General features: G+C 43.7%; 1 protein-coding gene across 2 annotated transcripts in view; it reads left to right on the top strand.

The window, feature by feature from the left end:
* ETS1 (ETS proto-oncogene 1, transcription factor) overlaps positions 1-20304 on the top strand; it is a 126025-nt gene that overhangs the window by 21290 nt on the left and 84431 nt on the right. For both annotated transcript variants that reach the window (XM_087433922.1, XM_087433921.1), the window contains exon 3: positions 6062-6206. In XM_087433922.1, coding sequence (XP_087290048.1) covers positions 6062-6206 — 145 coding nt within the window. The remainder of the gene's footprint in view (positions 1-6061; positions 6207-20304) is intronic.

Below are 20304 nucleotides of genomic sequence, written 5' to 3'. Positions count from 1 at the left end.
GAGGTGAGGAGGTAGCAATAAAGTGATAGGCTTGTTGGGCAGAGAAGGCCAGATACAGGTCCCCAACAGAAACATTGAGAAGCAGAGCTAAGGAGAGGTGACAGAATAGACGAGACCTTAACTGGAGGAGGAGTGATGTGGTCAGCTGTGGTGGTGGCCGTTAGAGCTGGCTTACCTTTAGAGCAAAGCAGGGATAAGCCTGTGTCCATTGTTCCAGTAGTTTCCAGACTTCCAGGGCTTCATTTCATTCGTTTCTAGGATCAGAAAGGTGAAGCATTTAGGCTGTGGGCTCATGTCCTCTGAGCCTCTTTCTGAGAGGACAGGGAGAGCAGTGCTGAGCTCTAGGTGTCTTGTCAACGTGTGTGTGACGGAGCAGGGCAAAGACACATGCTTTCCTGAGATGCCCAGGGGACCCAATCCCTCAGGCTGCCTGGCTACCACCCTTTTCTTAGCAGCCACTTGCTAACCACCCCTGGTTCTTGAAGCTCTGCTCTTGGCTTCCACGACACTGTACACTTTCCTGTTTTTCCTCCTATGTCTTTACCTGGTCCTTCTTTGTTGTCTTCCTCCTAATTTCTCTTCCTAACTACAGGCAACTTTACACACCGTTTTTGATCCTTTCTCTTTCTGTTTTAACTGCCTTTTTTTCTGGACTCTATAACTGGCCAGCCCTGGTGGTCTAATGGTTAAGATTTGGCGCTCTCTGGGTGTGCTTCCTGGTCAAGGAACCACATCATCTGTCTGTTGGTTGTCACACTGTGGCTGCTGCGTGTGGCTGTGATGCTGAAAGCTATGCCACCAGTATTTCAGTACCAGCAGGGTCACCCATGGTGGGCAGGTTTCAGTGGAGCCTCCAGACTCAGACAGACTAGGAAGAAGGATCTGGTCACCTACATCTGAAAAAATTGGCCATGAGAACCCTGTGAACAGCAGCGGAGCATTGTGTGACAGAGTGCCGGAAGGTGAGAGGATGGCGCAAAAAGACTGGGAAAGGTTCTGCTCTGCTGTACACAGGGTCACCAGGAGTCAGAATCAACTTGACGGCACTAACAACAAATACTCTAACTAGATGCTTCATGCTTCTAGATCTAACTTTATCCTTTCCTGTCTTTTCCTATCATGCAGCCACCTTCAGGACCCCTCCACCAAGTTGCTCTGCCATCATTCCATCTAAACCCAACCAGAAGTGAAATTGTCTTTCACCCTCTTTATTTATGTACTTAAACTCACCATTTGTACTGTTAGACAAGCAAGCAATCTAAGTGTTATCTTGGATTTCCCCCGTTCTCTTCATCTCCTGTCAGTCATGCGATCATGCTGATTCTTTCTTTGAGACATAGGTTATATTTCTTGTTTCCTCTTCATCTCTACACTCATGACCCTAATCCAGCAATTTCTTCATAGCTGGACTACTCGGTGCTCAGCACTGGAACTAGGGTGAAATGAGTGAAGCCTCATGTGGGTGCAAAACTTAAGGGGTGCCCCATATGTCAGGAGTCAAGCTAAATAATATCTTACTGCAATATATGTAAAAATCAAAATTAATGAAAAACTTATTATAAAAATAAAAATTTTAAGTAAAGTTAGGATTAGTAGTACTGATGTTTCCTTTTTGCCTCTGTCTCCATTATGGCTCTGTAGGGCACTGCTACTGCCTGTATCAACTTCCTCAGCTTCTGCTTCTGCCCCATCCATCCTATGATCAAACGAGTCTTTCTAGAACAATTCACTCTCCATGTCACTACCTCTAATACAACCTCTAATGCTTTTCTCTTGAAGCCAAATTCCTGTCTGGTATTCACGGCCCTCAACACTATGAGGTTACCCTGTCCCTCCAGCTTTAATTCTTACTAATTACTCTCCATTACAAGCATCCTCACTGCCCAAGAATACACCTTTCCCTCATACTTGTCACCCTCAAACAACACAGTCTTTATCTCTCTATATCACCTATTTGAATCTTTCTTATTTTTCCTTACATAGTTATACATGTTCCTTTTCAACTTTAGGTGTGTCATCATCTTCTTCGTTTGCTCTCTAGGCCCTTCACCAAATGTTCTAGGCTAAATCTTACTCAACCTTTCAGTTATTACCTTAATCTGCTTCCTCCAGGAAGCCTTACCTGCTGCTGCTCCCCTCCCCCCTGCACATCGGTACTTAACCCTGTCACATCCTCTCGCTGTAATTTCCTGTTTACTTGTCTGTATGCTCTGAAGGGTAAAGTTCATTTCTTGCTCATATTGTATTCTTAGCATCTAACATAATACTTCGTATAGACCAGGTGCATGGTATAGATTTGTCTATAAATGCACATCCATAATTCATCTAGTACTCACCATGGGGCAGCAGTCACCCTTCTCGAGCAATCTGTACTAGAGCCACACAACCTTCATGTTGCACAGGTAGGTGAAAAGGATGTCTGAAATCAACTTGACCTGAGTTAAAATTCTCTCTCCATTATTTTATTAGCTGTGTGGCCTTTGGAAATTTACTTGCCCTCTTAAAGCCTCAGTTTGTTCTTCTGTAAAGTGGAGATAAAAATACTGATCTTTCACGACTGTGGTGAAGATTAAATGTGACCATCTCTGCAAAACGCTTAGCGCAAACAACTGGCTTGGAGTGGATGTGCGATACATTAGTTCCTTTCAGTGATCATCTGTGGGATGAATGAGTGAGGACCTGTCAGAAGTTTTCCTTACAACTGTGACAGGGACTGAGAGTGTTGCTTGCATCTCATGAACTTACCCCCAGGTGCAGAGAGGAAAGGAAGGTGTCCACGAAGAGACTCAAACTTGTTTTGGGTGGTGCCCTTTTCAAACAATGAGGTGGGGGCTGTGCTACCCAGATTTCTGACCTGTTAATAACCTGCTTCTTTCTCTTCAACTGAGACAGTTTCATAATGAATTGGAACTGGCTATGTGGTTCTTTTGAGTAAAAATGTCATTTTCATACTCTATGAAATAGGTATTAAGTCAGTTTGTGAAATGTCTAATAAACAGGCAGGTGTCTAGGTAACAAGAGTCATGTTGCTTCCAGGAGCATCTGCCAGCAAAGACGTTTGTATTTCATGGTAGGCCTGGTGCATAGTCTCCTTCTCATTCTTAAAAATAGGGTCCTCTGGCTCCACTGAGGACACCTAAAGAGGAAATATGTCTTAAAAATAGAGTTCCACTTATAAAATAATAAATGAACTATCCCTGACAACAAAGAGCCTGGTTTGAGGGCAGGAGAGACTTTACAAAAAAAGCCAACCACAAAAACTCAGGCTGATGTTGCGTGTGGCTGTTGCTCACAGGCTGTGAGTTGACTCACCATACAGCTATGTGTCATTGCCCAGGTCTGGAACCTCATCGCTTTATCCCTCGCATACTAACTGCTCTTTCTGCCTTCTGTCTCTCCCCTATACGTTATATCCAGATCATTTTCCTTCAACACCTCTTTGCACACTACACCTGGCCTTCAGTGGCCTTTCCTTAGCAGAGAAAGCGTAAACTTTAAACCTGAATTCAAGTTCTCCTTTGTTCCCACCACCCTAGTAACTACCCCCTACCTGCGTACAAGGATCCTACCTTTGCTGCCTACTGCCATCTTAGAAGGATCTGGCTCAGGCAAACCATGCACACACTGGCCCAAAAGAAGGCAGTGCCAAGCAACTTAGAGTTCTCCTTAGAGAACCATTTAGAATCAAACTGTCCTCGCTCAAGATCCTATTCCTGGCCAGCCCCGTGGCTTAGCAGTTAAGTGTGTGCGCTCCGCTACTGGTGGCCCTGGTTTGGGGCTTCTCCGGCCATGCTGAGGCCACGTCCCACATACAGCAACTAGAAGGATGTGCAACTATGACGTACAACTATGTACTGGGGCTTTGGGGGGGAGAAAAAGGAGGAGGATTGGCAATAGATGTTAGCTCAGAGCTGGTCTTCCTCAGCAAAAAGAAGAGGATTAGCATGGATGTTAGCTCAGGGCTGATCTTCCTCACAAAAAAAAAAAAAAAGAAGAAGAAGAAAAAGACCCTATTCCTACAACTCTGATACTTGACATTGAATTTTGAGAAAGACTCTGAAACAATATGAAAAGATGGGGATAGACATTGAGAGCACACAGCTAGTCTAGGAAATGTGTTTCAAATTGATTCCATTGCAAAGTATTATTGAAGACCTACTAATCCTTGGGATGCAAAAGAAAACCTTAATATAGTTGTTTCAGAAGCTTACAATATTAAAATACAATATCAGCAAAATGGTTTTAACCTAGAATTAAGGAAACGTTTTCTGACTGAAGCTTGATAGAGAGTTCTTGCTGATGATTCCCCTAAATCTGATAGTCTCAAAAACAAATAGCCAGCAGAACTGCCATTGCCTATTTGTATTCCCTGGTTCTCACCAGGGCCTCCTGGTGGCAGAAGGCCAGGGATGTTAGCTTCTGACAGACAAACACTCAAGGCGACTCCCTTCAGTCCTAAGGGTGTCATTACATTCTCAGGACCTTTAGCCCAGTTGGGGGGTGAACATCCCAAAGTAAACTTCATCAGCCCTAGTTTGAATGATTTTACGAATTTTATGGAAAATTTGGTCCAAATTAATGTGTAGAAAACCTCTTTCTATATTTTGGGTTTAATTTTCCTTTTTCTCTGTGGCAATATACTCTCTTCTCTTATTTTTACTGAGCTTAAGTGAATGGACAATTGCAAAACGGTGAAGAGAGTGTAGATAGAGAATAATTGGATCTAGTGTAATCGTGCTGAGTTCTTGTACTGCAGCTCGAGGGGAGAGAGAGCATAAGAGGCTCTCCAATTAGAGGATCTTACTGGGGGTTAGCGAGCTACTCTCTAGGGATGAGAATACCACCTGAGGAGTGACGCTTATTAATTAACACCTTAACATCAATAGATTTAATCACATCAAATTCTAGCAGAGTTTAATTTTCTTAATTGGGGTTTTTATGAAGGTGGAGGGGCCATAAGAGAAGAGAGAAAGAATAAAAAAGAAAAAAAGTTGAGGAGGGGTCAATGTAGATTAGACTCCTATTCTCAGGAAATCTTCTTTCCATAAATCTACTGCTTCTTCTTTTATGTTTTAATTTTTAACTCTATTGTCCAATCCCAGGAATGTTAGGGGTTTCTTATATTAAAATAATACCTACCTTATATTAGGCTTCACATACACTATTTATTACATGCATTTTATATAATATATAATTTTATTACATGCATTTTATGTCTTATTTTGCTTTATATATTATTGTCTTACACATATTATTTCATTTAATCCTCCTATCTGATGCGGTAGGTATCATTATTCCCATCTTACAACTGAGTAAACTGAGGTTTAGATGAAGGAACAGGCCCAGGCCTCCCATGAGTAAGTGGTGGAGCCAGGATTTGAGTCCATGTATCCTTGGCTTCAAGGAATAGGCCTCCCTATTCCTGGCAAAACACGGCCTCCCACACAGCATGTTTGTTTTCCTTAGAGAGTACTGGGTGGATAGTATATCTATTGGATTTTATAAAACTGATGGGAGAGTGGCACAAGTCCCCAAATGTTGGCAGAAACTGAAAATTCCTGTCTAGCATTCATATTGTTAAAACCTATGTACATTTATTAACTAAAAAATGAGTGATTTTTATTACGTGGGTCCATTTTTTGTTTCTCCTTTGGCATTTGTCATCTATTGGTTCTATGAGATTGGAATGTCTTGTAACTATTTCCTTTCACAGTGTTTTTACAGAGTAAGATAACATAAAAAACCAAAAGCCAGGATTGTATAAAAGATGACCAAGATTCTGCCTTATTGTTAACCATGGGTCCTTATTTGAAAATCAGAAAAGGTAGTCCTCAAATGCTTGAAGAAATGGATGAAAATAAGTGTATACGTAGTTGGAACCCCTCTCCTTCCCTGTGGCTTTTTTTGGGGGAGTGGGTGATCAATAGTTGGTCCTATTTTGTTATCATCTATAGATGATCCCTACTTATATGTGGTTGGATGATATGAAGTTATTGTTCCATTAGGGCTAAAATGTAGAGATTTTCTTCTTAATAAATTTTCTTTTTTTCCCTGGTCACAGAGGCAGGGACCTATCAACTCTTATGAAGATCCTCGAATGGCCTGTGGTTTCCAGTCCAATTATTACCCGCAAAGAGCTTGCTACCCCTTCTGGGATGAGATGGCCACTCAGGAAGTTCCTACTGGTCTTGAACACTGTGGCTCAGGTAGGAACATAAACAAAGGCTGAGAATGAGGATAGAGTTGAAGGACAATGAAAATTTGATGAGGGCTGCTCATCAAATCACAGCAGCCATGGTTTATGTGGGTACGGAATGCTATTGTTCTCGAATGGAAAGTCCCAGACCTTCTCAATAATATTGAGGGACTTTATTCTCCAATGACAAGGTGACGAAACTCTAGGAATGGGCCCAAGAGAGGTTGCTTTAGGTCTTCATTTTGTAAATAGTTTTGTCTACTGTACATTTCCTGAGACTTATCCATTTCAGCCTGGCTGTTGACAAAGGGCCTAGAAGTTTTGCAGTCATCAAGTATGAACTGGATAAACAGAGGGCGTGTGAATTAGTCAGCCTTCTTACAGAACATAATTTCCTTCGTTCGTCTTCTCTTTCCATTATTCTCTACCTCTCTGCCCATCCATGCCCACATGTGTCTGACTTCTTTTCCCTCTGTCCCCTTTCTCTTGTTCCCCAACTCTTCTTCACAGAAGCTTCTCTCCTCTCAGCGTTCCCTTCACTCCTTGACTTGCTGGTCACAGTGCTGCCCTCTGGTGAACAGGAATCACACTCCAGAGAACTCTATGGATCCGCTCTCCTGAAGACCTGAGAAGTTCAAAGCTCTCACCCCCATTCTATTTTGCAGGAGTCACTGTGTTTTTCACAAATTTCATTAGTCTTTGTTTGCCTGATAAGTTTTTTATTTATTTTTAGTACAAAATATAAGACTTGAATTTGGGGATTCCTAAATGAGCGATTCACATATTAAATTCAATTTTTCATGAGACCACATGATATGATAGTATAACCAAATACGAAAAAGCCAGTTAAAAATCTGTGTTTTCTTCCAGGATGAATTCCTAGTATAAGAAATTTCATTACTCTTGCATATTGAAGATATGTAATTCTCAGGAATTACATAGGGGGAAAGAAACTGGAATCTAACTTAAGTGCAATTTTTTTGTTTGGTGTCTCTTTACCCCACAAAACTGTGTGATAAGCTACTGTTATAATAGTGTAGAAATAAAATAATGTTTGCTTTGTTGTCCACACTTTATCTTTGACCAGAGAGACACAGAACAAGATGCTGTTGCACTTGGTGGGCCTTGGGGAGGAAGGCATGGGAGTTGCTTTCCAGTTGCCTGGTTCTTCTACAGGATAGAATGAAATCAATTCTTGTGATCCATATTCTCTTGACTCAGTAGCCATTGATCTTTGAGGTACCTTTGGCACCACCCTGGATTTCAGACATAATGACATTTGTGCTGTCACTTTCTGCTTGGTATCTCAGCTCCTCCAAGCATAAATACAAATGTCTTGGCTATCTACCCATTTCTTGAGGAGGTAGGGAGGATTTTGCACCTGTTCACAGGCTAGACTTGAGGACTTAAAATTTTAAGAGATGAAAAAAGTGATTTTTAAAAATTCTAAACAAAATAGATTTCATTTCTGTAAGCAAAAGATCAAAATGGTTATGTCTATATTTGTATAACTCTTGAATCTTACTAATGCCACTAGGCTTAAGTCTTATATCTCCCAGTGCAACAGAGATTAAAGCTAACTTGCCTTAACACTTTCAGCTCTGGATGGTGCTTCTGCTTGCTGCAAGTTACATCTTAATAGCAGAGGTCATCTCCACACTCACCCATAGCCTCAAGATCAGAATGTCTCTTCTTCATGGCAAAAAGACATGGTCCTTCTCTGTTTTAGCTGAGAAGTAGGTAAATGCCCAAGTGAAGATGATTTTTCATTCTCCTCCTTGTCAATGTTCTCAAAAGCAAAAGAGTTTTTATCCCAGGGCCAATGGGACAGTGTCTGTGACACATGTGAACAGCCTCTCAAGACGAAGCTGCTTTAACATGCAAGGACTTATAGGGTATGATATAATCTTCTTCCCATAGTCCACTTCATTGTTGTAAGAAGAAGGAAGCTGGAGTCACCCAGACTAGTGGCTTTTGGGTAGGATGGTAAGATGGGGGCATATAATAACCAGTACTAAAATAACCTAGGTTGCCCTCAGCTATAGCTCAGAAATGCTAGAAAGCCTCCATGAAGGAGTGGTGCTTGGTGGGAAATGCGATGTTCTGTAGTTCTTTCTGTCCTAGGCTTCCTCTGATGGAAGTATCCGGCAACAACCCTGAGCTTTTCCAGCCCCTCCTTCGCCTTTTGGGCTGTCCAGACGAAGGAGTTGCAACGATTATTTCTGGGCTGTGGTCCAGCCCTCCTCACTGATGGGTGTTCTTTGGAAGGAAATCTTGGGGTTATAGGGAAGGGAGATGAAGACATGGACCAACCAATGATTTCTCCAGCTGCAGTACATTTCCTTGGAGATGTGTTGAGTAAGAAGAAAGAGAGAAAAAAAATACTCTACATTTTTTTCATTTTCTTTTATCCTATTTATAACTTCAGTTTCCTTCCCGTCCTCCGTCTCATGGCCACTCCCCACCCCCGCTCCCGTCTCACGTTTGTGCTCTCAGAAGAGATGAATGAACTCCTTTTCCAAGGACTACACATCTGTCAGTGACTGGAATACCCAACAGGAGGGGCCATCAAGAAACGATTAGGCCCCTTTGTCTGAATGTTGTTCCTGTTCACAAAGAGGCAGAGGCTGAGAAGGAGGAGAGGAGTGGAGGAAGGGAGGGGCAGGAGAGAATAAAGCTGAGAGAAAACATGAATGGGGGAGGAGAGCCTTACCAGGTGAGTGGAACAGAATACTCAGTAACCAAGATGAGTCAAGAATCAATTGGACAGAAAAGTTGGTGAAAGGGGTTCTGAGGAAGAAAGAAGAGATATGTGGAAATGGACAGGAGATATAAGTGGATTTTAGTAGAGAGGTGGTGAATACTGGGAAGAGAATATAAAAGATGAATGGGAAGGGGAGAAACGGGGAGCCCAGAAAAAGACAAGGCAAGAAGCAGAGGGAAAGATGACATGAAAGAGAAAGAGAAATGAATCTGAGGACATTAACTATACAGCTAAAAAGGGAAGCCACATTTGCATGCAATTGCCTTGCAGCTGTACATTTCTTCATGACAATCTTGTAGTCATCATTTTCTTTCATTTCTACCTCCTCCTCCCATCCGCCTCTTCCCCCTCCTCCTTATCAGCCTGGAGCCATTAACAAGAGCCAATGGGGATGGAGAGCTGGTGTTCTGCATGAATGAATGGGCCCTTTCTGTCTTAGTTTCTCGTCATCCCTCTGTCGGGGAGCTTTGTGAATCAATGGAGCCCCTTACACGAGACACGGCTGAAATGTCTGTTACTGTTTATAGTCTGACTGGAGTGGAGCCCACTGACCCCGCCTTCTCTCTGTTCCTTTCCTTTATTCTGTCCCTCAACCCCAGCCCTTTCTCTCAATCATCATAGCAAGGATCATTTTTTATGTCAATCTCTTGCTCCCTGTCTCTAAGAACTCACTAACGTTTCACTGCCATTAACTATTATGACTAGTTTCCTACCCACAGCCCCATTGAGGGGGCAAAGTAGGTGACAAACCATTTTTAGACAGAGGCAATGAGCTCAGAGTGGTGCCCAGACCCAGCTGGAGTCATGAAATGCCTGTCTTCTCCTGGGAGCTAGAAAACTGACAACGGAGACCTAACTGAGCCCCCAGGCCATAAAACCACAGTCCATCCCATCAACTGACAGCTGTCCATATTTGATTTTAACCTTGTAGTTATCATGATTATGAATGACAATAGTTGTATCAGAAAATATGATGCTTATTTGGCACCCTTTCAGAGTTATATACTAGCAAATTATTTTTCATTTCAGAGATTGATTTTTCTTGAATCAGCCAAACTTAGGGATATGATGTTGTGACCAAAGCTCACTTTTACAAAATAGTTTCTTAGAGCTGGAAAGCTGTCTGCAGCTACAGAACACAGTAAACTCAACGTAACCTCATGGGAATGAACCTATGGTCTCATCACCATGGTCCTTGATTTGAGAAGCCAGACAATACTTTTTTTCTTCTTGTATAATGCAATTTGGTATGTTTTTGGTCATTGAGCATGGTAAAACCTCATCTACCCTCACTCACAGCTTACTCTCCACTTCTTGCTGGTTAAGATTTGCCCTGAGCTAACATCTGCTGCTGATCTTCCTCGTTTTTTTTTTCCCTCTGCAAAACCCTAGTACATAGTTGTATATTCTAGTTGTAAGTCCTTCTAATTCTTCTATATGAGCCCCTGCCACAGCACGGCTACTGACAGAAAAGTGGTGTGGTTCTGTGCCTGGATACTGAACCCAGGCCCCCGATATGGAGGGCGCTGAATTTTAACCACTAGGCCATCAGGGCTGGGTCACTCTCTACTTCTCATTCTTCATGAGAGAGGAAGTATATATAGTATAATGGTAAAGAATCCAGACTCTGGAACCAGATAGCTTGGGTTTCACATCAGCTCTTCCTAACTGTGTGACTTTAGGCAACTTACTTAATCTCTGTATTTCAGTTTCCTCATCTAAACCACTGGTTCTCAAAGTGTGTCAGAATCACCTGGAGAGCTTGTTAAAACATAGGTTGTAGGATTCTATCCCCAGGGTTTCTGATTCAGTGAGTCTAGGGTAAGGCCCAAGAATTTGCATTTCTCACAAGTTTTCAGGTGGTGCTGCTGCTCCTGGTCCAGAGACCACACTTTGAGAACCACTAAGTTAATATATGTAAAGCTTAAAGAAGTCCCGTCACTTAGCAAGCACGATATGAATGTTTGCTATTATAACTCATTGTCCTAAAGTGCCCAAGAGTCCAAAAATGTCTGGGTATTGAGTCAGAAAGTGACTCGTTGATTGCTTGAACACGTTTGGTGGCCAGCGCCACATACTGGAAACTGAGAAGACATATGGAGAAAGGGGAAGACGCATTCCTTGTCGCTAAGCAACTTTTATTCGTGTGTGTGTGTGTGTGGGGAGTACATTTACATGATAGAAGAAATGGTTCCTATATGAAATATTACACTTCATTTGTGAGATAAAGGTTGTCAATGTAAGCGTGTGTCTTCGGATCTCACTATTTAAAATTTCTAAAATAAATTTACTAGTAAAATGGTAGAACTGAAGAATGTCTTTCCCAAATAAACTTTGGAAGTTCAAGTGGGAGATATATTGAGAGTCCGAGTTCACGGTCTCTCCTGGGGCCTTCTCAGATGGCCAGGCGGCTGGGAGAGATCAAACCTGGGCCGATGTTTGGAAAGGGCCATCGACAACCAGGTGGGAAGTTTCAGCAGGAAAAACAGATGCCTCCAATTTGGCTTTTAAGTGTTGAGAACATTGAGGGAATGCCAGAGAGACTTGTTAAATGGAGATTCACCTTGCTCTGAAATGTTTATTCTCATAGCAGGTTTGTTCCTTCAACTGACCATCTCAGATGGCCCTGTGGTTTTAAAAAATGGTATTTTAAACTCTATCTGCTGCACATATCTGTTCTTTCCTCATTCAGGGTTTGTCTTCTTTTTCTAGAGGAACTGTTTCAGGTTCTTTGTTCTTCAAAACAGTTCTGATCCCGTATGTGTGTGTGTTTCTGGCAGGTTGTAATGTGAACTTTTCTTTTCAGGGAAAATTTCAACCTTCTCAGATTCTGCCTTGATAGTTGTGTTCTTTGGGAAGGAGGAAGCTGTAACCCTGGCTTAGGTTTTAGCCTTTCACAGAAGGCTAGAGTTGGGGCCCAGCTGCCCTGACAAATTACTTCCAGGGGACAGCGTTGAGGGAAGCTTGATGCAGGGACACCTTTTCCCCCGCCACATTCCATCTCTGGGAGAACCAAAGGTTGCCAGAAAGAAAGGCTGGAGGAAAGAGAAGCAGGTCTGCCTTGCCCAAGCAGTACATTAGGGAGAGAATCCGTGTGCAAAAATCTATCCTACACACTTGTTAGATGGTTTTGTTCTTCTGATAATGAGATTTCTACCTGACCCTATTCTCCACAAGTGAAGGATATTTCTCTGGCTATGGACTGAATTTGCTCCTTTTGAGCAATGTCACATTGCCTCATCCTTTCTATTCCCACCCACTGCTCCCTTGGTAGCTTTCCAGCCTGTGCTATTTCATATGCAGATTACAGGAACTTTCAGGATAAGTTTTTGAGTATAAGCTGCAAGGTATTGAGTCCAAGCATAGGGTTCAGGGTGGTTTGGTGGAAAAAGCAAGAACTGGCTTGGGATCTTGTTCCCTCTCCTTAACCAGGTGGGATAATCACACTTTTTTCAAAGAGTTCTTGTGCCCACTAAATGGGGTAGTCTACTTAAAACGTCATAGTCTATAGCAGGTAATCAATAAACATCACCTTCCTTCTTTTTCCTTTCAGCATGATGGGAGTGTGAATTTTAGTGAGCCAAAGAAACTAGGTGTCCCACTCTCATCCTGCCCAAGGCTAACTTTCTGACACCTGCCAACTTTACCCTTCCCTGTGCTTCATTTTACCAGTGAAAAGAGAAGAGAGCCTGATGCGGACCAGAGAGTGAAGCACTGCCCGGTTAGGGACTTGAGACCTGTGTCTGCGTAGTGACGCACAGCCCGGGTCAGTGAGGGTTGTAGAGGCCTTTATAAATGTAAATCACCTCTGTAGGGCCTCGGGAAAGAAGGTAACCCAGAGGAAGAATGGGAGACCACGGGTAATGGAGTCACAATTAGAACGCGAGCATCCTGGTGGCTGTCCTCCGATTCGTTGCTTCTCAAAAATCCTCGGAAGTAACAGCATTGCACGGGAAGTCCCAAGAGGCTGGGGAGAAAAAAGTTCTCTTAACTTTTTCAAACCACAAATATTTGGTCCAAGTTGGGAAAAGGTCCCTGGGGCACCGACTTCTTGCTCTATTCAAGCAGTTTGACCCCCCTTGTGGAACTCCTAGAGCGGAGCTGGGGACGGGAGATGCCGCGCCTGGCGTCAGCGCCCGCTTGGCTCGGCCCAGGCAGCGGCCGGGCGCTGCTCCACTCAGTGAATGGAAATCTTGGCGTGGGTGAATGGTGTGGGAGCTGGAGTCCGGCGGAGGGGAGGGGGCTGTGTGAGAGAGTGCAGGGGTGGGGGATGGATGCGCAGAGACAGCCTGTTTTTCTCAGTGTCTGGCCGCGGAGAGACTCTTACTCTCTCTCCAGATGTTCGCTGTGTTTATAGCTGCTGAAGCAGGAGACCCAACTCCCTCATTAATAAGTTTCTTTCTTGCACTGCAGCCAGGGGTCTCAGCCCGGAGCCTGCAGCTGGAAGAGGCTCGGTGGGGGAGGGCCTGAGGGGGAGGCGTCTCGCTCCCTTCCCCAGCCTCCCAGCCTCCGCGTCCCTAACCCCTACCCCGCCTTCCTCCTCTGCAATCCTCCCAAAATACACGAGCACACAAAAAGAAAAACACCAGCAGATTTTTTATTTCAGAGAGTAAACACTTGGGCCATGGGGGTCTGGAGGTTATGGGAAAAGAGGAAACCATCAGGCTAATCAGGCAGGCACACACTTCCCCTGCTGAAATAAAACAGAAATCATTGCTCCGCAGGGCTGGCGGGTTAACCCCGGCGCTGCCAGCAAAGCGGGCGCGGCCGAGCGAGCCAAGAGGTAGGGCGTCCGAGGACGAGAGTCGTTAAATCCAGGTCCAGGCAGGGAGGAGAGGAGAGAGGAGTGAATGCTGGGGCCTGAAAGCCTTCATTCAGTCCGTGGGAGCACATCTGCCCCAAGCTGGGCTTTAGAAAGAGACGGTTGCAACAGAAGAGATTCTGGACTTAGATTCCGTTTTGCAAGAGGTTGGAGGGAGTTCTAGATAGGTTGGGGAGATAGAGAGATAGGTGAGAGAGCGGAACGCTCTACCCAGAGCACACGTGTGGGTTGTCACTGTTGAGAAATGAGTAAGAAAGTTTTGTGAGTCTGATTTGGGCCAAGTTTGAGCCCTGCCACCTACCAGCTCTGCAACCGTGGCCAGATCACTGACCCTTTCTGAGCCTCAGTTTCCTTGGTGTAGTATAGTACTGCCCACCTCACAGGATTATGGTGAGGAACAAAAACACGTATTGAATATGGAAGTGGCAAGCACCAAAGCATGGCTCTCAATTCATGATTTCATAGATTACTTTAAATTGATCAGGTTCCTCTCTCCCTCCCTCCCTCCCTCTGTCCTTCCCTCCTTTCTTTCCTTCCTTCCTTCCTTCCTCCCTCCCTCCCTCCCTCCCTCCCTCCTTCCTTCCTTCCTTCCTTCCTTCCTTCCTTCCTTCCTTCCTTCCTTCCTTCCTTCCTTCCTTCCCTCTTTTGCCTGTTAAATGCCTTCAGCTTCTATCTTCACTCACTTGCCCCCTTGCTGCCTGTCTGGAGAGCATAAATATCTCATGAGCCAGAGGTCATAGGTCAAACATGAGACCTAATTGCACTCTGAGAGAAATTACCTCTCCACTGATATATAGGGCAACCTTTGGCTCTTTCTGAGGCAGGCAGTGTGAGTGGCCCATCAACTTTCAGTTCAGACCCTGCCCCCCATCATGATCTAGTCAGTTGACCATCCCCTACCCACGTCACTACTTTTTAAATAGAGGTATGCTTTCCCCACTCCATTCTTGAACATCCCAGTCAGAGTCACTTGCGACCTCTGTGAAGAAATGTTTGACTCTTTTGGACTTTCTTGGTATTTAAGAACACAGACCGTTGGGACCTCTGTTTGTCCTTGCAGGTGGCATTAAAACACCAAAAAATGAAGTTATGGATTTCTGAAGTTGTTTTCCCAGTCTTTTCCATACCTCCTCAGACTTGGCTAAGGTGGTGCTTGAGAAACAGAGATACCAGTGATTTAAATATCCATGGAACCAGGAGGCTAGTCAACCTTTGTAGTTGTCACTTGATTTCTTCATACTTTTTTTTTTAATTAACCGTGACGCTTTCTGCCATGTCTTAGACCTGCAGATTCTCAGAGAGTAGGGGAGCTTGACCCGGAGGAGTTTCAGAAACGTGTGATTCCCTTAATGTGTGCGAGAATTTCTCTAAGGGTCTGTAACTTTCCTCTGATGCTCAAAGTGGTCTGAGACCCCCAAGAGGTTACAAAATTGCCCCAAAAGAAAAGGTACCTTTGTACCCCCTGCAGCACCTAGTGTATTGTATTTAGAGAGTAGGCTAAGCATATTTTGTTGAACGGGATTGAATTCACTGGTATAAGCTTCCTTCCTATCAATCTCTTCTCACCACTCTGGTCAGTCTCAAGAGAGTGTATGTAAATCTGGAAGCTGTTTCCATCCCATTGTCTCGGAGATGTTGGACATTGAAGCCTTCCCTAAAGTCCAGCCACATCTCTCCTTTTTCTTTTCCCACATCTCCTTTTATTTTATGCTCCTGAGAATGGTCTCTCCAAACACCTAGGAAGGTTCTGGACCTGTGGCCTCTCTTCTGTGAGGTGGAGGTGGGGATGGGGCAGAGCACTTGGCTCTACTTCAGAGGACCATGGGAGAGTCACACTGTGATCCGCTTCTTGCAGATTTTCCAGTGCTTGATTGATTTCCCCCAGCATCGCTATTTCATGGTGGGGGAGGGGGAATGAGTGATAGGAACAGTGCCTCTGAAGGGGGCAGAAATCCGCCTCCAACAATGTATACAGAAACAACCATGTCCATAAACCTCCGCATGCTCCAGGCTCTCCCAGCCAACTGCCTCCGACTCTGGGCCGTCCTTTGGAGTCTGAGCCCTCATTTCTGCTCTTCGGCTTCTCTGGGAACCATTGGCTATTATAGCTGCTGCCACAAACTAACTTAGACAAGTGGAGACCATTTTCAGAAGTCTCAAATCTGGCAAGAGAGATCACCCACCCTGGGTCAGCTACTTCGAACTGCCCAGTGATGTCCTAGCATTTCCTTCTTGGGTCAATACAGATGGACATTTTTCACTGAGCAAGGCTTAGGGCTTGTATCCCAGTGAACACTCATAGCTTGAATATTGGGTTTTATAATGAAACTGGCTGAAATGCCTGAGGGCTGTTCCTGGAGAGTGGAGTAAAGACTAGAAATAATGGAAAAGTTGTTGTGTTTGCTTCAACCATAACTGAAATATTCAGGCATTTCATCAGTACTTTGTGCTTTGAAAAATCTGAGTTTAAAGTTCCTGAACAACAAACCAACCTATCATGGTGCCAAGTTTGTTTGACTTTTCGTGGGTTTTTTTCAACATGGTTCAGACCCCTCAGAATTTCCAGTTAGATTATCTGTGCTTGTCTCTATTTCTTGTTGCTTCTTTAATGACCAATAAAAAAATTAAGAATAAGGAGTAAAAATAGTTCATATCCCATTCTTCTTTAATTTTAAATAATCTTATTGTAGTCAACAGAAGGCCTGCCTTCTTTCTAGGACAGCTTGAGAGGTAGAGAAAGTGCCATTCCTTAAATAATTTCTATATGCTAAGGGTCACACGTGTGTGCTCTCTTTTACTCTTACAATATTCCCTTGAGGGTGGTATTATCCCCATTTTACAGATGAGATGAATGAGGCTCAGAGAGGTAAAGTTACTTCCCCAAAGAAGTATAATTCTGGGAGGTGGGGAGAGGGCCGGTTATGCTGGGATCTTACTCCAAAGCCCATGCTCTTAACCATTAGACGGCCCAGACATTTTTTTAGGTCTTTGTTGTTGCCTCATCCTTAGTGGCAATATCCAGCCTCTAGGAAAAGAGAATATAAGCTTTCCTAGCTTTCTCACAAACCAAAGACCCATGAAAATCTAACAGAGAAGGCATATAGGGAAAATGAGCCTCTGGGCCAACGTTGGTCCAACACTGGTTATTCAAGGGCACGAAGGAGTTCGGTAATCTGCAAGGCTGCTTCCGAGAATGGTTTTCCTTTGCTGGCATTCACTTAGGGTCTGTCACCTAAGTATTGCACTGCCTTTGTGCCCTTACTCCTCCTCCACCATCTAGCTCTGTGAGCAGACAGAGTCGCTGAGCAAGACTAAACCCTAGGAAGTTTCTGAAAGGTTATACCCTTGAAGCTGTCCACAGTGTACATAGCACGTGCTGAAGTTTACACAGATTTCTCAGACCTCTGAATAGAGAGACTAATTGTGGGCAAGCTGCTTTTCAGCACACAGGATGGGCTGTTCTCTGTGGGTTTTACTATCAAAAGGCTTTTAAAAGTGCAGTGTAGCCATTGTTGAATTTTTCACAATGAATTAAATACCATTTCTCTCCTCGCAGCTGTTCCATGTGAGTGAGTGTGGAGTGCTTTTTTTTTCCTGGCAGAAGACGTCTGCTGTATAAACCCAAGTGCTGGGGTAATGAGATTATTTGTGTGCGAATTCTTTAGGAAAAGTATTTCTTTCTTTTAAACTCAATGTGATGCAGGGCTACTGCTCTGGAGACGGGAGAGGGAGAGCCTTGGAAAAGAATGGAATTGAAATGTCTCTGAGCACAACTGGGAGACGGCAGGGGTGAGGGGCTGAGGGACGAGGCTTCCAGCCTGGGCACATTTATCCACATTTCCCCAGGGCCGCCTGCCCTCTCAGCCCTACCGCCTGGGCTATGGAGGAGGGAAATTCCATGTATTTTTTTAGTAAACAATTAATCACTTTTCCATTTGCCCTTTCAAAATTCCTTCCCGATCTCACAAGTTTTTAATGGAATTGAAGGAACCCTTGTTTTGCTTTCTACCTATTTTTATATCAAAGAGCACTTAAAACTTTTAAATTCTAAAATATACGAGGAAAGCAGCTTTTTTCTAACCTTTGGGGTGGTTTCCACAATTAGGATGTATGCAACCTTACTTGTCCTGCACCAAGTGTCCACTCATCTTCCCTGGTGGAATTACTTTTTCTTGTCAAATTTTTCATTGCCTTTTTTTTTTTTAAAGATTTTTTTTATTTATTCATTTTTTCCCCCCAAAGCCCCAGTAGATAGTTGTACGTCATAGGTCCGCATCCTTCTAGTTGCTGTACGTGGGACTCGGCCCCGGGTTGGATGGAGAAGTGGTGCCTCGGGGCGCGCCCGGGATCCGAACCCGGGCCGCCAGCATCAGAGCGCGCGCACTTAACCGCTAAGCCACGGAGCCGGCCCTCATTGCCTTTTATAGAAATCAAGCTTCAGGTAAGCGGATAGGAACTACATATAAAATCAATTAAGATTAAGTACTAGAGTAGACTCAACTCTTCTTAAAGTATCGTTGGGAGTTACCAGCTGTTCTTTAGATCCATTGAAGACTAAGAAAAAGATGGGAATAAATGGGAAAAAAGGATTTAGATTAGCTATGGTGAAATGTGACTCTGAAATCATTATTAAAGGAGTCTGAATTACCTCTCCCCTCAAATATCTTGCAGGATATTTCAGAAGTAGTTTAAGTAATTTTTTATTATCTTTCTGCTTCTATCACATAAGACAAAAATTTCAAAAGCTTTTAAGGGAACTTGAAGGGAATGTTTTAAGAAACTATCAAGTGGGAAAGAGCAGGTCAGATATGAAAAAAAACTTTTTGACTTTTTATAATCTTTTACTTCTGCTTCAGTGAGTGAGGCAAAAAGGTGACTCAGGCTAGGCCTGCTGATGTGAGAACTCGACCAGTAAGATTTGGGGCTAAGGAGAGCTAGTTTGAAATGGAATTCTGCACCTCTTCCGTTGTTATTGATCACTTACTCTTTTCACTTCCCAAGTTTCCCGGTGTCTATGGCAGAGTGGGCGGGGGGGAATTAACCATTCTTCCCTCCTCCCAGCAGAAGTGAAAGGTCTGCTGAAAGGCAAGAGAGAACTTATGCTGTTTTGGTTGCTTTAAAACACATAATATTTTCCTTCTTCCTGGCTGTGTACTAGTACTTTGCCACGTGCATATATACCATGTTTTGTTTATTTGTTGTAATAATCATTATAAAACTAATACATCTCATTAAAGAAAATTTGTAAATTAAATACTAGTGGGGGGGAAAAGGCAGTTTAGTCTCATCACTTATTGGATGAGGTCTCTTCCATGGGGATTTTTCTGTGAATAATCCCCTGGATGTCATACAGATCCCTCAGTGACACCGGAGCTCCTCACTCTCTCTCCCACCTCTGTCACCTAATCTTTACCCTCTGTCCTGTTTTGGTGAATGACACCGTCATTGACCAATCACCAGGCTAGAAAACTGGTAGTTATCGTTGACTCCCTCCTTTTTGCCTTAACTCTTCTGTTGGTTAAGGCTTTTTGTTTGCAAGTGGCAGAAGCCTGGCTCAACTAGCTTAAGTTTAAGAGGGATTGATTGATTTACAGACCTGAGAGGTCCAGTGGAAGAGTCAGCCTGGGGAACTCTAGGAAATCAAATAATCTTTTCAAGTCCCTCTTTTCTCCATCTCTTCCCCCTACCCCCCCCCACTCCCCTCCTCTTCCTTCTCTTCCTCCCCTTCTCCCCGCTCCTCCTCTCTCCAGCTTACATCTTTGCTTTAGTAGAAGAAGGGAAGTGGGAGGGGTCCTGTACTGAAAGAAAAGGGAAAAACTCCAGGGAGATAGAAGCAGCAGATGACCACTGTATCCTCATATTTAGTTGGTGAGAGGTCCTGTCAACTTTATCTTCTAAAGATCTCTTGAATTTATCCCATCTTCTCTATTATTATCATCTATACCTTAGTTCCAGCCCCAGTTGTGTTCCTCCAGTCCCCGTGAGGACCTGTATGGTAGAGATCACTTGGTTGTGCTGCAATCACTGGTTTTTGTCTTCCCTGTTAGTCTGTGTGCACCTTGAGGGCAGGACTGTGGCCTTGTCACAGTCCTGGTACCCAGCAGATGCCTGAATTGTTGTAGGCTTTCAATTGAGGACTGCTGGATAAACAAACCAGGGTGAGTGAATTCACCTGTCAGGACAATTCTGAGAACTACCCAGGATTTTAAAATCAGTTAAGTTACTAAATTAAAAAAAAAACTCAACAAAAACCCAAAAATCCATCAGACCGAAATCCAAAGATTGTCCCAGAGGCTCTTTGTGTTCTGGTTCTTCTCCCTCTAAGGCCAAGGGATTTTACCATTTATTTCTGTGTCCCTAGTGCTTAGCCCAGTACTTGCTTCAGAGCAGAGGATGTGATAAATATCCGTATCCTGGTTGTCCAAACTTGTCATAGCTAGTGGAGGAGTGTTTGATGTCTTGCTCCTCAGTTGCACCAGAGGTAATTCAAAGTTTTTTTGTTTTTGTTTTTTTTTGTGCATG

The sequence above is a fragment of the Ceratotherium simum genome, chromosome 7 (assembly GCF_057802395.1).
Source record: "Ceratotherium simum simum isolate JZ-2026a chromosome 7, ASM5780239v1, whole genome shotgun sequence".
In the NCBI taxonomy this organism is placed as follows: domain Eukaryota; kingdom Metazoa; phylum Chordata; class Mammalia; order Perissodactyla; family Rhinocerotidae; genus Ceratotherium; species Ceratotherium simum.
The sequence above is the reverse complement of the archived record's forward strand: the minus strand, read 5'-3'. Positions and strand labels throughout refer to the sequence as shown.